The sequence below is a fragment of the Anarhichas minor genome, unplaced genomic scaffold, assembly GCF_050575085.1.
Source record: "Anarhichas minor isolate MPS153535 unplaced genomic scaffold, ASM5057508v1 ptg000055l, whole genome shotgun sequence".
Lineage (NCBI taxonomy): Eukaryota > Metazoa > Chordata > Actinopteri > Perciformes > Anarhichadidae > Anarhichas > Anarhichas minor.
Window position 1 is genome coordinate 144,675 of NW_027466501.1, and position 20,114 is coordinate 164,788.

Here is a 20,114-nt window from a genome sequence, read left to right on the forward strand (position 1 = left end):
CCCTGGTGTCGGCGTGTGTGTAAACAGTTGTAGCCAAGAGAAGAAACAAGCTGTAGTTTTCATGAATTGTTTAAATCTCACGAGGACATCTGGAATATAAAATAATCACGTATCAAGCGACGACGCAAAGATGAAGATTAAATCCAAGTCTTCGTATCACAAATCTGAGAACACCTACAAGGTGAGAGTCCAGAAACTTCATGTAGCATGATGCTAATCGAGGCGCAGGGGTACAGTGAAGATAAAAACACACTTGTACTAGTGTTTCAACAGTTTATTTAACTGATATATTATATGCAACTTATGACCAAGCAAGTACGGGGATTCGTAGTTGATTTCACGTGGATAGCAGAGCCTAATACGTTATGGAAAAGATGGCGTTTCACCTGAAACCCCCCAATATAGTCCCAGTATTCAATGGTTGTCTCCCTGCTCTAGCAGACATTTAACTCTTCTGATGTGTTTTCTTTCAGTTTCTCACTTTTGCTGAAAGACTTGCCAATGTCAACATTGATGTCATCCATCGTATTGACAGGACTGGATCGTATGCAGAGGTTGGTGCAGTCATCATGGTTCCTCTCACTTACAGAGTGAGCTACTCTGTGTTTATACTGTTTGGATCTGATTGATAATGACTTGTTTGCTCTTTACGCAGGAAGTAGAAACATACTTCTCTGAAGGACTGACAAAATGGAGAGACCTCAACTTGACAGAGCATTTCAGTATGTATACGATATAATACATACCACAGGATTTGCTTTATTTTTTACTTGTAGGAACAAAGATACTTTGAAGCCATTGTAAAATGAATGCCTTTCCTCCACAGCTACATTTTTGAAAGAGGTTTCCAACCAGAGCCAGTCATTCAACATGCTGGTTTTCCATCAGAAGTCCATAGTGGCGAGTCTGAAAACGCACCTGGCTGTCAAGAACAGTTTGGCCTACCAGCCGCTGTTGGAGTAAGTTGTCGTGTGTTCACCAGAGGAAGGGAGTTGTTGTTGTTGTATATCAAGCTGATGTACTAGCCGTGTCTCTCCTTTCTTTCATCCTCCAGCCTGGTGGTGCAGCTGGCCAGAGACCTGCAGACTGACTTCTACCCCCACTTCCCCGACTTCTACCTTCTGATCACCTCACTGCTGGACACCAAGGACACAGAGGTCCTGGAGTGGGCTTTCACCTCTCTCTCCTACCTCTACAAGTACCTGTGGAGGGTCATGGTGAAGGACATGACCAACATCTACAGGTGGGAAAATAAGATTGTGTCAGACTCTGTGGATGCTTCGCAGGTGAATTATTTTTCCCGACGTGGTGGATCTTCCCCCCCCCCCTTTTGTAGCACTCACCTATTATTACTTTTGACCCCACAGTTTATACAGCACGTTGTTGGAGCACAAGAAAGAGCACATCCGCAAGTTTGCAGCAGAGAGCTTCTCTTTTCTGATGAGAAAGGTGAGTCATTTGCGTGTGAGCGGATGTCACACATGAACTTGTACCTTCCTTTCTTGTGCCCTAAAGTGCCATTTTTAGTTTTCAATGATGTCTCGGTGTGTCACACAGGTTCCAGATCTCGATGCCCTGCTGAGTCATGTGTTCTCAGACCTGCAGCAGCACCCCGACAAGGCGGAGGGAGCAGGTCAGCTGCTGTTCGAAATGTGCAAAGGAGTCCGAAAAATGTTCCACTCCTGCGCTGCAAATGTGAGTTTCATTTCCAAGGAGTGGGCGACATTGGGGGGGGGGCATTTAAAAGTTGTTTGCTGCTAAGAAATTTGAAACATTGTCATGTAAAAATCAACACAGTAATCCCGAATGTTGTTTTTCTCTCCACCTATCTCGCCAGGCTCTCCCTGTAGCTTTGCGTAAGCTCGGACCCTCAACCAACACGGGAGTATCTCTGCCGTGGGACGCCGTTAAGGAGGCTCTGGATCACATGGCGCAGGCTGCGGCCGATCACGTTGAAAGAGAACACTTCCTGGTTTTGTGGGAGTCCTTACAGGTGGGCGAGATGTCCGATCATCCGCTGTAATCGGTCCTTTCTCCACCCTCCATTGCTTTCTTTGTTACTTTCCCTGCCGTGTGTCTGATGTTGGTGTGTTCCCGTGTACAGGTCAGTGTGGTGGAGGTCTTGAGTGTTGTGGAGGCGAAAGGAGATGAGGCGGAGCAGGCAACAGAGCAGCTGGAGAGGCTGCTGTTCATTCTCCACACCCTGGTGTCCCACAAGGACGGAGCCAAGATCACCAAGCCGGAGGCTGTCTGCCAGGTAACAGGAGAACACGAATTTGTGAGATTTTGTTTTAAACAAAAACTCATCAATAACAACTGTCATTCCCCTTAAAGTCAATCATTTTTCATCATCTGTCCCACAGACGGTGTTGAGGCTGATTCAGAGCTCGTCTCTGTCGGCTTCTTGTTCCCGTCTGCTCCTCCAGATCACCTCCTCCCTGCTCCTCGGGGAGAACATCACGCTGCCAAAAGCACTCACCCAGGAGACGGTTCAAAAGGTGTGTGTTTGTGCTAAACAGGAAAAAAGCCAGCATCTGTACATTGGGTGTGTGCTTCTCTGACTCTCTGTCTTCTTCACAAGGTGTTTGGCAGCACAATGGGGCAAGATCTGATACTGGAGTTCACCAAGGAGATGTTCACCATGAAACAATTTGAACAGGTGAGTCGTCACCAGAGTGATGTATCCACTATTTTCCTCTGCATTTGGTTATTTTTCTCTCTGCGACTCCCTGACTCTTTCTTTTCTCTCCCTTCCTCTCCTCCAGCTCTTCCTCCCATGCCTGTTGCGTTTCACAGCAGGGTTGTTTGGCTGCGGGGATCCCCTGTCTCGCCACTGTGGCCTGGACGCGCTGGTCAGTCTGATCCTCGCCAAAGCCCCGCCTGCCACGGAGGGCTCCATGGCCTTTGAAACCTACCCTCTGCTGTTCACCGGGCAGACCACAGGGTGAGATGCTACACTATACATCAAACATTTTATTTTTTATCAAGCTAATTCAAGTTTTGCTGAATCCTCTTGTGTGTTTGAATTTTGTATTATTTTCCATAAACGTGTTTTTTTTTCTTTTTTCTTGCAGAGTGTTCAGCACTAAGGAGGGCGGTCAGGCCAGCGGTTCAACATCAGAGCAGCCGGCGGTGCCAGAGCTGGTGCTGTCACTGATCCAATTTCCTGAGGAGCAGAACCAGTCCATCACCGACCTGTCACTGCCTTGGGCTGCCCTGGTGCTTCTGCCACACCTCAGGTAACACACACACACACACACACACACACACACACACACACACACACATATATATACACTAAGATTTTCAGATGGAAAGTCAGAGCATAATTAACGAATATTTCAGCACGAGCCTTGACCGTTACTGTGAAGAGGTTCCACCCGCTTCCTCACTTCCATCCTCTCTTGCATGCATGCATTGCAGAAAGGTCTGACTGATGCATTCTATTTATTGCTCTGATATTGTGTTTACGTTTCTCTTTCATCTTGTAGGCCCATTGCTCCAGCTAGTGTTGTTCCAGCTGTGACTGCTTTCTTAAACCACCTCCTGTGTGAGATTGAGGCAGAGGAACTTGGAAAAGGTTTGTGATTCCTCGTTTTCTTTTGTAATGTTCACAGTGTATGAAACGTGTCCGAAGCGTGAATAGCAAAATGTTCATATCAACTAAAACGGTTGTGCCAAAATAAGGATCTCACTAATTGTTTAAATGGAAGAATCGAGCCAGTGAGCAGCCGTTGTGGTTGTTTGACTAGAGGTAATCACAAACATCTTTAAAAACTTTAAGCACCATTAAAAACAATGCGTATTTAAGTTGTCTAAACAGGATGATCATCAACAACGTTTAAGAGGATGACGGTTTTAATTCCCACAAAGAAGTCCTCTTAAATCTGTTTCTGTTTGGAGTTTACCCAAAGAAGTGTAAAAATACAAAACAAGAATTTGAATCCTGCGTTAAGTTTTTTTCTGTTCCCGAGACTGACTTGAAGCGCTTCTGTCCCGTCACCACTTCTCCAGCTGGTCTGTTTGTAGCCAGACAGGCCCTGAGCTGCCTCCTCACTCTGGACGGCTCTGCCCAGCTTCTCTCACTGGTCACTGTGGACAAGATCAACTCAATCCTACAGTAAGTACGGCATTTATGTGTTTGTGTTAATAATTCAGTTCATCAACAGATTGGTAACAACTGGATGAAAAGAAAGAAAGTTACTGTTATAGAAACATGTGGCTCACTTCTAAGGGGAATGGAAGGAGATAAGAAACTTCTTCCTCACTTCCACGAAAGGGTTTTAACTCTTAACCATTGCGGTTCCAGGAAGTTTCCCACGGACATGTCTGCCCTGCTGCTAGCAGACCTGTACTACACTCGCCTGTCACTCAGCGGCGTTTCAGAGCACCTATCCCACAGTGCACTGCTGGAGCTCCACCAGATGCTGCACGCCAACCTCTCCTCCAACATCTCCAAGGTATGTCTGCAGTCACAGCAGCGGGGACTAATATGAATATGTTGGTATATTTACCACAAAGTTCACGACTGAGTTCTTTTCTCTCTCAGATTCGCCTGCTGACTCTGAGGATTCTCTCTCAGTTCGAGGCGGAGCTCCCTCCACAGACCGAGGTACGACCGTCGGTCCAGATTCTCATGGAACTCAAATATAGGAAGCAAGAAGCTCGTGTCCTTACTTGTCTGAGTGTCTGCCCCTCTGTCTAGGGCGAGGAGAATGTGGAGGTGCAGCCGGTGTTCGCGGTGTGCCTGCAGGCCGAGCTGGTGCCGGCCTCGGTGCAGGACTACAGAGACAAGCTGCTCCACCTCCGGAAGCTGAGACACGACCTGGTGCAGCGCAGTCTGCCTCAGGGGCCACCCGGCACCTTCCAGCAGGTACAGAGGACCCCCCCCTCCTGTTGTTTCTTCTTCTTTTTATTCGTTCGAATAATTGATCATTTATTCCTGTGACTTCCTGTGAATTCTTTATGCAAATGTAAGAGGTGCTCGTTTTCCTTCAGGCGCCTCTGCGTTACCTCATCGCAATGCTGTTCGTCAACTTCAGGCCACTGTGGGACGCAGTCATTGAACTTCTCGTGTGAGTATAGTAGAATCTGAAACAACACACTTCTGGTGTTTTTGGTACAGCGCCATGGATTGTTAGCATTTCACTGCCCTTTTTAACAGAGGAATGCTAACTATTCTAACAGGCCGTACTGGTAAAAAGTTCTCTCAATTGCCTGAATAAATGTTAGAATAATCTGCTTAATTTATTGAGCATAAATAATTCCTCCTCACAGGACCCATGCCAGAGGGATGGACAACAAGGACTTCTGGAGGATCTACCATGAACATCTGGAACTGGTGGCAGGGATAGCCGGTAAGGCTGCCCGCTGTGTCTTCTTCATACGCTCAGGAGTTTAATCTTTGTTCAACGTCAGCTTTTACACAAGCAAAGGAAATGAGACAAAAAAAGTAAATCTTACACTCTGCATGTCACAGAAAAAGAATTGCGGGAGGACGAAGAGGACGACGATGAAGAGGAGGAGTCGGAGCTTCAGGGCGAGCCGGGCTGTGATGTCATTGAAAGCGGGGACGTGGGGGTGCTGTTCCTGGAGGAGCTGAAGTTGACCTCCAACCCCGACGAGAGGACGGACTTCTCCAACTTCCGCAGCCTGCTGTGGCGCTGCATGACCCAGTTTCCCGACAGAGTGGAACCGCGCAGCCGGGAACTGAGCCCTCTGCTGCTCCGGTTCATCAGGTTAGTGTTCACAGTGTTTTAATATATATTTAGGAAATCATTTTCTGTAGATCTGTGTCATCAGTGAGTCCAAGCATCTAGCCCCGATGTTGTTTTGTTGTCAGGAATGAGTATTACCCCGCCGACCTGCTGGTGGCCCCCACTCAGGATTTGAGGAAGGTGAATGACGCTGCCCTAGAGGAGTCTGGGATGACTGTGGAGGAAGACGAGGAGCGAGTGGACGACGAGCAGGAGGCAGAGGAGGGAGGCAGACAACAGAGGAAGGCTCCTCCTAAGAGAGCCGCTGCCAAGTAAGACATCACGATCACGCTGAATGTATTATTATAAGTAGTCAACGTGAACATCATTAGGGCTTCTTTTGTGGTTTCTATGTGACCAGTAAACCTGTACTGGTGTTATATAGTTAGTAAGTTGAACTGAGCCTTGTGTGGTTCTCTTTGTTTTTCCAGACAGCTGATTGTCCATCTGAAGCTATTCACCAAATTCACCAACCCTCGCTCTCTCTACCTGGAGAGCAGCCTCAGTGAGCTGTATAACCAGGTAACCCCGACGCCTCACACATCTTAAAGCTATCCCAACATTACAGCTGCTTGATACTGGGACCCAAATATCGCTAAATATCACCATTTTGCTCTGGATATGATGTTTGGGACGTGCATGATGGGTTTCTCTTTGTTTTCAGTTGCTCTGCCATCAGGACCAGCAGATCCAGCGAGTGGCACTGGAATGTGTTCTCACATACAAAGACTCCAACATCGTACCGTACAAGTAAGAAAACTACTGTAGAGATGGACGGGAGAGCAAATATACAGTAATACATCTCTTGAAGCAACAATCTGCCTTTCTTTCTTTCCCTCAATGAGGTCATTGTGAGCGTGTTCGATAGGAATCAGAGCTCTCGTCCCCTCTATGGTTACAGGCGGAGGAATGTTAACGTCCAGCTCGTCGCTGACTCTGCCTAACACCATGCCCGCTATTGTCTGTTATCAAGCCATCCGCTCACTGAACCTCCAGGCAGCCTACCTGCAGACAGATGTGTGTTTCTGAGGAAGTGTACCGTTACAGATGATTGTGTGTGACTCGATGTTCAGGATGACAGCAGCGTATGCCGTTTGTAATCCATATCTTATTATGTGGTTATTAAATACACATGGTATTATTATGAGGCTACATTATGGGCAATTAGGAGTTTTTTTTTTTTTTTAATCCCAAGATCTGAGTATCTATCTTGCAAATAAGTCATTGAACCATTCTGGCTGCAGGGGTGATGAGTTTTGACCGTGTGTGTGTGTGTGTGTGTGTGTGTGTGTGTGTGCGTGTGCGTGCGCGTGTGCGTGCAGGGAGAATCTTGAGAAGCTACTCGACGACAGACACTTCAAAGAGGAGATTGTCCATTTCAACATTTCTGAGGAGACGGGAGTGATTGATGCTTCACACAGAGCCAGACTCATCCCTTTGCTCATGAGGTACGTGTGTGTGTGGCAAAGTACGTTTTTCCATTTGTTTTGTTAGCTTCCGTAAATAGGAATAGTTTGACATATTGGGAAGATGAGAGGAATGATAACACTCATGTCTGTACAGCTTAGCTTAGCATAAAGACTGGAAACAGTAAACCTGGTCCAATGGTAACAACGTCCGCTATCCAGCACCTCTAATTGATGAACACATTATAACTGTTTCGTTAAATCTATAGAAAAATGTCAAGATGAAGACCGCTGAGTGTAGCTTGAAGGATTTTTTTAAACCTGGACAGCCAGGCTATCTGTTTCCAGTCTTTAAGCTAACGTCTCCTGGCTGTAGCTTCATATTGAACCGACAGACAGGAGAGTGGTAAGAAAGTAAATAAGTGTATTTCTTCAAATGTCAAACCATTTCTTGAACCACTTCTCAAAATATGAGTATTTGTATTGAACTATAAAAGCACACTGATGGGTTACATATTAGTTAAGAAGACTTTTTATCTGCCAGAAAGCAGAGGAATGTGCTTCTACAGATTCTCTGTCCCACGCCAGTCTGTCTCCCACACTTCCATTGTTGACTTTCTTTTTATGATATTGGTTCTGTGTTTCATTTCTTCAGTGGTTTACATGGAATCAGCTGTTTCTACGGCTGCTGGCAGCCCGATGCCAACATTTTCTAGTCATTTAAAAAGCCTCAGGCATGATCAGTAGACTTGTTCATTCATAAATGATTGAAACAGTGAATTTCCTCTGGTTTTTAATTACTTGGCCCACAACAACTATAGGAGGCCTTGTTCATTAGTTTTGTGTTTTCCCCCGTTAATAATGTACCCTAGCTTTGTTCAGAGTAACCACAGCTTTGATTTGATGTCTCAATCACCAGCCTTATGTTTGCTGTTTATTACACAGGATCCTGTTCGGCCGTCTGCGCAGCAAAGCAGGCAGTAAGTTTCAGGGGAAGGCGAGCGCCGCCACCCGGTCCTCCATTATCCTGCGTTTCCTGGCAGGTTGCCAACCCGAGGAGCTGGGAATATTCATCGACCTGCTGCTGGAGCCCGTCTGCCATCACAGTCAAGGTAAGACTCTGTCTGCATCCAAAAGTTCTACTGTTTAGATATGCTGAGCATGATTCCAGGTTCAGCATATTTAAATAAACTGTTTTCAATTGCAGATGTGCAGGCTCTATATTTTCCCTGATATGTTAATATGTCTGAAGTTAAACCTTCAGGGGAAACTTCTAAATTTGATTGCAGTTTTTGATTTAACAAAGCATTATAATAACTCTTGTGGCGTGTTTATAAAGTCGTGTATTTAAACCTCAAACCATCATTTTATTCAACCGATTGATGGTCTGAATACTTTCTAAGTCTACATGACAGACTACTTATTTTGTTCTAGTTGAGTATCAACCCCATTAAGATTGAAAATCCTCCGTGCATAACTAAGATGATATTTGAGAAGTATATTTCCAAGTTCTTCTAACGAGTAGAGCCCCTCGCCCTTAGTGCTTAAATGTGTAGATGATCCACATAAAAATATATAAAGTAAGTTTGAAAGATGTGAGGTATTTTTACGTCATACTTTATTCAATATTTTGCATTTTATGAATTCCAGAGTCAATCTTTCTGTCCTCAGGTTCCTGCCTGGCAGCAGTGGAGAAAGCATTAGCTGAGACTGACGTGGGTGCCGTCCTGCCGCTGGGCCGGCAGCACAGCCTGCTGAACATCATCAATGTGGTGATCCAGAAACTGGGCCACCTCATCCACATCTACCTGCCCAAGGTGCTGCAGATCCTGCTGTGTGTCACCGCCTCTGTGTCCCTCGTCCTGGACAACAGGGACCAGGTAATCTGGATAGGGACCGATGACATTTGTTCATTTCTTTAAACGCATTTGTAATGATCAGATAACTGGTATTTTCTTAGAAAGCATAAATTACCAAGACAACTTGAGAGCAACTCAAAAGTAGCACATTGAATAGGTTGAAGCTGTTCAGGTACAGCTGCTGTATTACTGTATGTGATCCCCTGGATCTAGTGATGTCAGTGTCCTGGTTTCTCAGCGTCTTCCTATATTCTCTGCAGCTGCGTGCAGGTTGCATCAGTCCTCTGAAGAACCTGAGGCAACTCGGCATCCTGAGGATCCAAGACTTTTTTGAAGGCTTCGACTCCTACAACTTCAGTGCAGACGAGCTGGATGCTGTCTTTCAGGCTGTGGTCTGGCCTCAGGTACGTGTTGCAAACAAGTTCAGTGTTATTATGTTGTTGTTGTTTTTTTCGTCCCTACATGTCTGGTTTACATTTCTGTTTGTGCAGGTGTGCCGTCTCCCTACAGAGAGCACGTACTCCCCCACCCCTCTGCTGAAACTCATCCATGTGTGGTGCAAAAATGCCAGGTTCGACTTTTCCTCTCTTCTGTCTCATCTATCCACCAGAACATCTTCATCACTTAATACCAGTTGTCATCCAGAGTGAGTTTAAGGAAGTACAACGTTGTTGTTTTTTTGTCCGTCTCAGGTACTTCCCCCTCTTGGCCAAGCGGAGGCCGAACCAGCCGGAGTGTGATGTCCTCTTTAACGTCTTCGCCCTCCTCTCAGCCAAGAAAGCTTCCCCAGTGTCCATCGGAGTGGTGATGGACATTGCTGAGTCTCTAGCAACCACTGAAGACTTTGTTGCCGGAGAGGCTGAGACAGAGCTGAGCGTCAACGGCTGTGTGTTCCCGCAGCCTAAAGAGGGCGGTCTTATCACTGCAGGTTAGCAGAGTTTGCCTTATTTTGTCCTTAATATATATGCTGAATACATATGTCTTCTAATTCCAATGTTTGGCTAGTTGTCACTGCTGGACAAAGTTAACTGTGCATGTTTTTGTATGTCCTCCAGACTCATTGAGTCAGGGCTCCAGAGTGCTGCTGCCTCACGTATCCACCCTGCTGCGGTACCTCAGCGGAGTCGTACGCAACACAGACCGACTCAAGAAGAAGAAGTTCAGGGCACAGGTGGCCAAAGAGCTCAACATCCTCTCCAAGTACGTGTTTTATTTGGACGAGAAACACACAGTAGAGTTTTTTTCTGTTTTACTTTATGTAAGATGTATCTCTTAAAAATATACTATATGCAGTCGCCTCATCAAACTTGTTGTTTTCTCCTTCAGGGTCAGTCGATTTGTGAGCGACAAGGAGCAGAGCTCGGTGCTCATCAGCTTGTTGCTGCCCTACCTCCAGAAAGGCCACAATCCTCAAGTGAGACTCACTGCTTACTTTAGTCTGTTTTCTTTTCTTTTTGAAATGTTATGGTGCAGAAAGCTTTCATTGTAATCAAGAGCTTTCTGCCTCCAAGGCTGTGTACCACCTCCAGCTACCTCTACCTCTTAACTGATTTAAGTTATGAAAGGGTTAAGTGATGGCGGTGGTCAACGCAGGACAAAGTTTGGAGTTCTTTGTAATAGATTGTACATCTTCATGCTGCACACGAATGACCTTGCTGCGTGTTTGTTTCAGGAGACGGAAATCGACATCCTGGCCACGATGCAGAACCTGCTGCGACAGTGTGTGCAGCCATCCGCCTTCCTGCGGCCGCTCAGCAAACTCTTCTCCGTCATTCACAACAAGCTGCCCAGGCAGGCCCTCACCAATGTCTTCCAGGTACGGCAGAGAACCTAACAATAATATACATAATGTGTATGAAGCCTCTTTGTACGAAATGTAGATGTTCGAAATTCTATAATAATCTTCCTCCCTCTTAATCTGCCTTTGCTGCTCTGCTTTCAGACTCTGTCAGATCTGGAGCCCTCTCTCTCGTACATCACTGATTTAGCAACAAAGGTAAGATCATTTATTACATTCACACATTCGCAACCGGTGAGAAAACCAACCGGTGAGAAAACACTCGTTGTTTCCTGCTCGCCGTCTCCAGCTCAACGCATTCGACAGTCGACACTTGGACGAGGTCTACTTTGACGTGCGTCTGGCGGCTTTCCAAGACGCCTCCAGGCGGGTCAAAGACATGACGACTCTGGACCTGGACTACATCTACACCGTCATGCACAACTGCTTCCACACCTTTGAGGTAAGCAGATGTATGGTACACATATACTCGTCTAAATGAACTCCACTTCACTACTTCAATAGCTTTGATTATCTTCTCCCCTCCCTTGCACCCTCCAGATTGGTGACATGTCGCTGGGAGACAACGCCACCTTGTGTCTGTCTGCAGTGATCACCCAGCTGGCGGCGGTCGGTGCTGGAGAACAGCTCTTCAAGGACATCGTACACCACACCATCCTGGACGCTTTACAAAAGGGGCTGCGCAGCAAGACAGACGTAGGAACTCGCCCCCCCCCCCCCACCATATTTCTGCTGCGATACCAGCTGTATCAAGAGTTACGCTCTCTCTCCTTCTCCCCCTTTAGAGTGTGCAGCATGAATACACCACAGTGCTGGCCTGCCTGGTGAAGACCTTTCCCTCCAAGAAAGAGTTCAGAGACCTGGTGCAGCTCACCAACTACAATGACCTTGAGTCTGACTTCTTTGAGCACATGAAGCACATCCAGGTAAGAGAGCAGCCGTGAATACTCATTCCTCTACCTCCTTGCTTCCTTTTGTTATCTGACTGTTGGACACAAACTGTGTGTTTTGATTCTTCCCGTTTAGATCCACCGTCGTGGTCGTGCCCTGAGGAAGCTGGCCAAGCAGCTGACCGAGGGCCAGGTGGTGATGACGCCTCGCTCTCTCCAGAATTACATCATGCCGTACGCCATGACCGCCCTGCTAGATGAGAAGATGCAGAAGGTGACTCACACGTATATTTAAAGCTTTGAGGGAAAACTGCACGCGTTTTGTTTATTAGTTTGTGTGTCTGACTCTCCTCTCACACTGCAGCATGAGAACATGATATTAGCGTCGGTGGAGATTGTGGGCGCCGTGTGCCGCAGGCTGACCTGGTCCAAGTACCTCTACTACCTCAAACACTTCGTCCACATCCTGCAGACAGGACAGACCGAGCAGAAACTGGCTGTTAGGTAGATTTTTTTACTGTTTTTAAACCATTGCATTGCTTTTCAATGACCTTTTGCATTTAACATAAAGTGTTTGGTTCACTCTGTACTAAGGCTCCCTCCTTTCCTTTTCTCCCTTGTGTTGTACCACTATAACTCCAGTTTGCTGGTCACCGTCCTGGAGGCTTTCCATTTTGACCATCAGACCCTCAGCAGAGAAATGGAAGCAGCCAAGGCCAGAGAGGGTGAGTTCTCAACTCAGACTGCTTTAAAACAAATACAAAGTCGTATAAATGTCATAATGCGTCTTATTGATTAAACCCCTTTATCTTTATCAAGCTGAGGGTGTTGCAGTCGACGCTGAGGATGAGGAGCCAGCTGCAGCCGACGAATCGGACGCAAGCGATGATGAGGAGGCAATGGAGGTCGACGGTAAGACCACTCCAACCGATGTCCCCATGGAGACGGACACCACCAGCGGAGGAAAGCCCGTCGCCTCTAAAGAAGGAGCAGCCTCTGAAGCCAAGAAGCCGGCGGCTCCTAAACCCTTCGCAGTAGCCACCGGGCTGCCTCAGAGCACAGAGGAGCTGGAGTCTCTGATCCGCGGCATCCAGCAGACCGTTAGCAACAGCGTGCTGCCTCGCCTGCACAAGTGTCTCACTGCAAAGGTAAGACGCGCCCGCACACAAATACAGTCTTAATCCGTTCTGAAAGCTCTAAGCAGCGGTATAATAGTGGAAGTGTGTTTGTGTTTGGTTCAGATAAAGCGTGACGATGAGCACAAGGCAGTGAAGTCGAAGGATGTGAAGGAAGAGGAGGTGGCGAGGATACCGATAGCCTTCGCCATGGTCAAAGTGATGCAGACTCTTCCTCCAAACATCATGGACGCCAACCTGCCTGGGTATGCTGCTGTGCTGAAACCTTTTTGTGATCATATATATGGGACTCCTTAATATTGTTGTGTACACTAGTTTGTTTTAAATTACATTTTAGTGTTGCGCGTCTTTTTGCTGCTAAATATTTGTGTGTGTTGTCCAGGATCCTGATCAAGGTGTGTGTGGTGCTGAGGAACCGTTTCCAGGAGGTCCGCGACGTGGCGAGGGGAACTCTGGTGAAGATCATCGAGACTTTAGGCTTCAGGTACCTGCAGTACCTGCTCAAAGAGATGCAGGGGGTGCTGGCCAAGGGCTACCAGGTAGGAGCGCACACATGGACACAACCATTAAAGCATAGTCAGACGTGTCTTTGAAAGTCTTAATGATATCTGTATGTGCTCCCCTCTACCCAGGTCCACGTGCTAACATTCACAGTATACCAGCTGCTGTCAGTCCTCAGTCCAACCCTGAAGAGTGGGGACCTGGACCCATGCATGAACATGCTAATCGACGTAAGAACGCTTCACAACACAAACCCTCATAGACGCCGTTATGTCAAATGATAAAGATGGCTCAGCAGTTATTATTATATTTTTGATGTTTACTCTAGATTTGTGTTTTTGGACATACAGTCACAGTTCATCTCCCTCTTCATGGTCAGATCTTTAACAACGAGCTGTTCGGGCCCGTGGCCGAGGAGAAGGAGGTGAAGGGGATCGTCTCCAAGCTGATGGAGGCTCGGCACAGCAAGAGCATGGACTCCTACGAGCTGCTGGCCCACTTTTGCAGCAAGGAGAGCGTCACCAAGTTCCTATTGCCACTGAAGGAGGTGAGGGGGGAGGGGATATAGAAAAAGACCTGCTTAGCTGTATAAGAATTACTATGTGTTTAAACTCACATGATAGTCTTTCTTGAAAGCAAAAGCGACTCGACTTAAAGCATTGAATTTGACTTTCAGCTCCTGGAGAATTCCTGCAGTCTGAAGGTGTGTAACCGGGTGGGTGCTGTGCTGAGGCGACTGGTCCTGGGTCTGCTCGTCAATGAGGGCATGACTTCTCAAGATATCCTACTGCTGTGCCACGGCCTGGTCAGCGAAAGCCTGCCGCTGCTTACCAAGAGAGACCGGTACACACACACAAGCTCACATCAATGTACAGTAAATCACTTTAATGCTTATATCCACCTGCCATGTATGACACTGTATATGTGCGTGTGTGTGTGTGTAGAGACAAAGCCTCAGCCAAGCCTCCTCCAGACCCCAGACTGCCCCCTCCCAGCTGCCTGCTCCTGCCCCCGACTCCGAAGAGAGGAGGTCAGAAAGCTCTGGTCAGCAGCCGAACCAACATGTACATCCTGGTGGACGCTGGCCTCAAGGTGCACATTGGAAAAAACTACCCAAGCTACGATTCTATCATGTAATAGCTTTGTTTTGTTTTTCTGAAGCGTTTGCCATCATGTGTGTCCGCCTGTTTCTCAGCTGCTCCACCTGAGTCTAAAGAAGTCCAAAGTGACGTCGTCCGACGCCTCGGCTCTGGAGATGCTGGATCCTTTCGTACCGCTGATGCTCGACTGCCTCGACTCCATGCACGTCAAGGTACTAGCGTTTTATGGTTACATGGGTGCTTTTATCACCCCTAACTTTGAGCATCATCGGTCAATCGAAACACACATTCCCATATCTGAGATTGTAACTTGTACTATCTCCACTATCCTCCACCCTCTTCCTCCGTCTCTCCTCCCTCCCAGGTGATCACAGAGGCTCTGGTGGCGTTCACTTGGCTGTTGAAGTTCCCTCTGCCAGCAGTGGAGCAGAACGCCGACCAGATGACCAAGCAGCTCTTTGTCCTGCTGAAGGATTACTCCAAGGCCGGAGCCGCCCGCGGGGAGAACTTCCACCTCGTCCAGAACTGCTTCAAGGTACCACAAATAATAAACACGCATGCATGCACACACCTGAAGATAGACGGGTGAGACCATCCGTCAGTCGGAGGAACATTCCCTTTAGTTTTGTAGCTAAAACATAACAAAGAAGTATTGAGGTTCCTGTAATATGAAAGCAGCTTTCTGGAATAGTATGGTACTTTTGAAAGGGAAAGAACTAAATTATAAAAAGTGAAAAAATAGAAGATAAAACTGCTTCATGTTGATTCTGTCCGTTTGTCTCTCAGGCCATCACCATACTGGTGAAGAATGTCAAAAACAACCAGATTTCAGAGACGCAACTACAAGTGCTGCTGGGATATGCCGAGGAAGACATCTACGACCAGTCTCGCCAGGCCACGGCCTTCGGCCTGCTGAAGGTAGCCGGCCAGATGTTGACCCGAGTGTTTGTGGTGCTGTGCAAAAAGCTTCAGGCCAAATTCTTCCAGGATGTGCGGCCCCCTGAGCTATGTATTCATATGTGTATCTGTCTCCTTCAGGCAATTCTGTCCAGGAAGCTCATTGTTCCAGAGATGGAGCAGGTGATGAGAAAAGTGGCCAAGCTTTCCGTAACCGGCAGCAATGGAATGATCAGAATCCACTGTCGACAGGTACTCGCACGTAAAAGAACATGTCTTCTCGTTGCTTTATACCGAATGACAAAATGGTGTTCAGGAAAATCTTTTGTTCAGCCAGTGTCCATGTTTTGCAGATCTATCTAAAATACCTGCTGGACTACCCTCTGGGGAGGAAGCTGAGAGGGCACCTGGACTTCGTGGTGGCCCAGCTGCACTACGAGCACGACACAGGCAGGGAGTCTGTGCTGGAGATGCTGGCCTACATCTTCCAGACGTTCCCTCAGGTGCGCACATCTGCATGTGGTCAATAATCTTCAGTCCGACAGTGAAAAATCACAGTGTTATTAACCCAGAGCACTTTCCGTACTTCCTCATTTTCCCGCTCAGGAGCTGCTGTTGAAGTACAGCGGCTTGTTCTTCGCCCCGCTGGCCCTGGTCGTGGTCAACGATGACTCAACACGCTGTAAGAAAATGGCCACCATGGCCATCAAGACCCTGCTGACCAAGCTGGACGTGAACCACCAGAACAACCTGTTCTCCCTCGTCAACACCTGGCTGAATGCAGAAAAGGTACGCATACACTCACGCTTGTAGGGCAACAATTATACACAGTGAATTCAAATCAGCTGTTTTTTTTTGTATTTTGTAATATTAGTTTCTTGCTTTGGTATGTTGGTCCTAAATGATTTTGAATAAGATCTCATTCAAACCTCTAACCGCCCCGTCCTGCCCTCCCAGGCCAGCCTGCGGCGTCTCGGGGCTCAGGTTTGTGGTCTGTACGTGGAGCTGGAGGAGGAGAAGTTCGCCCGTCGCATGGTCGACCTGCTGCCTCTGCTGGAGAAAGAGATAAACCCTGCCAAATACGAAGACGTGAGGCGACGCATTCACACTGTCTTTGGCCACACGTTTGAAGCCCGAGGAAAGGGAAGCATCTTAACCCTCTTGTGTCTTTCAGATCGAGGAGGAGCAGGATGAGAGAGGAGCAGACAGGCTGTTGTTCAGTTTTCTGACTCTCATCACCAAACTGAGCAAACACTGCGGCCTGCTGGAGCTCAGCAAGCCTCACGACACACTCTGTAGTATCTGGGGTAAAGGGCCGACACACATTCCACACACACACTCGCTCAATTGTAATGATATTTTATGCCACATATTACAGGAAGATGTTTTTTTTGTGCCTCCTTTGTGACAATTTCACACAAATGTCTAATAGGAAAGAATTATGAAGTGATGACATTTTGGACAGACACGGATGCAAACTGCAACTTGACTGTTTGGCGGAGGCATACGACCACGAGTCGGTAACTGTAGTTTTCATCCTGCAGGTCACATTGAAGCCCACCTGCGCTACCCTCACTGCTGGGTGTGGCTGACTGCCTCGCAGCTTTTTGGTCAGCTGTTCGCAGCCCATCAGGCAGAGCAGCTGGTCGCTGCATGGAGAGGAGAGGGAGATGCTTCACCTCAGTCTCCAGCCACAGCCTTTATCACCAGCAGCCTGGACAAGAAGGTGAGCACTCGGTTTTTTTCAGCTGTGATCAGATTTCTGCATGTTCTTCTCATTATTTGAACTCTTTTTTTTTTTTTTCTGCCTTCTTCGTGACATTTGACAACAGATGAGAGAGTTGGCGTTATCGTTCTGCCATCAGCTACAGTCCAAGTTCCTAGACATAGCGTCAGGAGAGCAGGTGCCTAAACTCCACCACAACACACCGGGAAGTTTTGTCAAATCTAAATTCGAATGAGATTTGATTGACAGACATTTTCTGCTCCGCCCACAGGTGATCAAGAACCTGCTGTTCGTCGGCAAGGTGATCTACCTCCTTTCTTCCGAGTCTGACGTCACTCCCACTCAGGAAGAAGTGGAAAAGGCGGAGGAGGAGCAGAGGGAGGAGAAAGAAGCAGAGGGGGAAGAAGAAGATGAAAAGGAAGAGGAGGAGGAGGAGGAAGGGGAGGAAGATGACAAGGAGGATCGTCCTCCTTCCCTGCTGTGGTTGATAAAGAAACTGTCACTGATGGCCAAGAGAGAGGCAGCATACACTCCCAAAGTTCCCCTGAAGGTACACATCGGGCGCTGTTCATTATGCTAACGTGTCTCTTTGCTTCCCTCACTCGCGTCTCTTCCTCGCCCCTTAACTCCTCACAGCGAGGATGTGAGAGATGGATGCCAGGAAGAGACACGAGGACAGAGGAGCCAAAAATGCTAAATGAGAAACCCTTGATGTCATTGCGTCAGTCTTAGACAAGTCGGTTTCTTCAAACTGTGTTACATGGAATTGCTCCATTTATACGTCACACCGCTTCTGCTTAGGATACACTCACTCACAACGCTCCTCCAGAACCCTCCTCTCTCCATGAGGAAGCATTAGTTAGCATAATGATAGGCACCCAAAGAAGCTAATAGTTTCCCTGGTTAACTTCAGACACGTCCTCTGATTGCTATAAACCAAAGAGCCTTGTCTTCCTTCTTTAAATCCAATCTCATTGCAGGGTACCAACATGTATTTATCACATTGAAATAATTATATGGGTACATTTTCTAGTAGATAATTATGATTTCTCAAGTCCTTAATTACCATCTGTGACAACATAAACCAGAACTGTCAAATTCTAACTTTGAAAACGATCTGTCCATTGTCTCGGTTGTAAAATAATTCCCTTTTCTTTCCCTCCACTCTCTGCACTGCCACAGAGGACGTGTGTGTTCAAGTTCCTGGGAGCGATGGCCATGGACCTGGGGAAGGAACGCCTCGGCCCCTATCTGACCACTCTCATCACTCCGCTCTACAGGGAGCTGGACAGCACCTATGCAGACCAAGGTACCTGCTCCTAACCTGTCTTTAAAACAAAAAAAGCCGAAACATGTCTTTGTCCAGAGTTCCTAACCTGTCATGTATCGGTGAAATAAACCTCAGACTTCCTACAAACATCTTTCTCTATGTCCAGATCCCACCCTGAAGAACCTGGCACAGGAGCTGATCGAGCTGCTGAAGAGACACGTGGGGCTGGAGAGATTCTCTCTGGCCTTCTCTGCTGTCCAGAAGGAGTTTTCACAGAGGCGAACTGCACGCAAACGACACAGAGCCATGCAGGTACGATGACCAAAAACACATTCACTAACGCACAAAGTGCCAACTTCCTTCCTACCAATCAATGTATTTGTCTTCTGTTTTTCCCAGGCGGTGGCGAACCCAGAAATCGCAGCCAAGAAGAAACTCAAGAAGCACAGGAACAAAATTGAAGCCAAGAAGAGGAAGATCGAGTTCCTCCGGCCCGGATATAAAGCCAAGAGGCAACGGCTCAAAGACCTGGCCATGGTGCAGTGAGCCAAGTTGGCGGCTACTTCGGTTTATCGAGGACTGTAGGTGGGATCGAAAGCTGGGCCAGTTAACCCAGGAAGGTGACTCCTGTGCTTTAGCTGGACATGGCCATGCTCTTGTGGGTTAACTGGCTGCAGATTCAGAGACAAGTCTCACTTCGGGATCTTACATAAGATTTTTAAAAATGAGATATCATGTAACTGCTGTTTCACGGCAGGATGTCTCTGCATTGCTTACATCAGTTCATAGGAACTAAAGGTTTTATTTTCCGGCGGTGAACAAAGTGTAGACTATCCTGTGCAGTTAAACGTACTTTTTGTAATTAAAAGGATGAGACATTTTTACTGATCGTTCGTGTTCTGGTCTCACAATTTTGAAAATCAAACCATCTTAAACACAGAATAGTAGAATCACTGGTAGCGACCTCTCCTGCGACTCATTGTCACTGTACAAGCAGATATAAACATGCAACCATGAAACATCAAGCACACAGTTAGTGTTCAGTGACTAAGTGACTAACGGGCCAAAGGAATTGGGAGGGCTTGGCCAAGGCTTCAGGTGGGGAGGAGTGTACTCGGGGGGGGGGGGGGGGGGGTCCAGTAGTTTTGCTTTAACATGGCTGGTGTGCTCACTGTTGACTGAGAAATATGATAAATACAAATGTGTTTCTGGATGAATATAAACATAACTCATTTCTCTCACCAAAGCAGACATCTAATGGGATGTTGACTTCTTCCTACTTCACACCTATTTAATATTTTACTCCTATCACTTCTCTATATAGTAAGTATGGTAAAACCCACCAGATCAAGACCTGTGCCCTTTGTGGCCGAGGCCCAATTACTTTTTCCGACACACTTTAGCTTGAGTTTTTTCAACGTACTATGACTTTACATACTATACATTCACTTTTAATGACTTTTGTTGACATCATATATCCACATACTATACTTTGACATACTATACTCTGACTGTTTTACACATTCTATACCATCACTTTTTAACATAGTATACTCTTCCTATGGCGATTTTATACATAATTACTTTTTTTATAACGAACAATACTATGGAAGTTTTTATCACAAATTGACATTTTTATGAAATACTATACTGTGGTATTTTTTATGACAGTATACTATTGTTTCCTATGTCTTTATTTTTCTTCATATACTATACTGACTTTTTTATGACGTCCTTATTACATGCTACATTGTTTTTATGACAAACAATGCAAA

At 46.7% G+C, this 20,114-nt stretch overlaps 1 protein-coding gene across 1 annotated transcript; it reads left to right on the top strand.

Moving 5' to 3' along the window:
- On the top strand, positions 1-19,228 carry utp20 (UTP20 small subunit processome component). The gene is made up of 61 exons (XM_076076174.1): positions 1-181; positions 474-554; positions 656-722; positions 827-959; positions 1,055-1,243; positions 1,368-1,449; positions 1,558-1,695; positions 1,838-1,993; positions 2,105-2,257; positions 2,364-2,498; positions 2,582-2,659; positions 2,766-2,944; positions 3,075-3,239; positions 3,492-3,580; positions 4,015-4,120; positions 4,310-4,460; positions 4,550-4,612; positions 4,706-4,873; positions 4,999-5,075; positions 5,278-5,357; positions 5,480-5,738; positions 5,843-6,028; positions 6,188-6,278; positions 6,421-6,506; positions 7,079-7,204; positions 8,108-8,274; positions 8,834-9,042; positions 9,282-9,425; positions 9,513-9,592; positions 9,714-9,949; positions 10,077-10,221; positions 10,348-10,435; positions 10,694-10,837; positions 10,964-11,017; positions 11,109-11,261; positions 11,360-11,515; positions 11,605-11,745; positions 11,846-11,983; positions 12,074-12,213; positions 12,352-12,434; positions 12,529-12,857; positions 12,951-13,090; positions 13,228-13,384; positions 13,478-13,576; positions 13,726-13,893; positions 14,023-14,189; positions 14,291-14,438; positions 14,542-14,658; positions 14,811-14,981; positions 15,233-15,364; positions 15,485-15,595; positions 15,697-15,846; positions 15,950-16,132; positions 16,301-16,432; positions 16,518-16,650; positions 16,888-17,069; positions 17,176-17,247; positions 17,341-17,619; positions 18,252-18,378; positions 18,506-18,651; positions 18,739-19,228. The coding sequence occupies exons 1-61, from the start codon at positions 131-133 to the stop codon at positions 18,883-18,885; spliced, it is 8,457 nt and encodes a 2,818-aa protein (XP_075932289.1). The 5' UTR covers positions 1-130; the 3' UTR covers positions 18,886-19,228.
- Positions 19,229-20,114: the final 886 nt, after the last annotated feature.

Coding starts and splice junctions, on each gene's coding strand:
- utp20 (XM_076076174.1), top strand. CDS start 131: ATGAAGATTAAATCCAAGTCTTCGTATCACAAATCTGAGAACACCTAC. Junction 6,279..6,420: donor TCAGTGAGCTGTATAACCAG/GTAACCCCGACG, acceptor CTTTGTTTTCAG/TTGCTCTGCCATCAGGACCA. Junction 12,214..12,351: donor GAGCAGAAACTGGCTGTTAG/GTAGATTTTTTT, acceptor CTATAACTCCAG/TTTGCTGGTCACCGTCCTGG.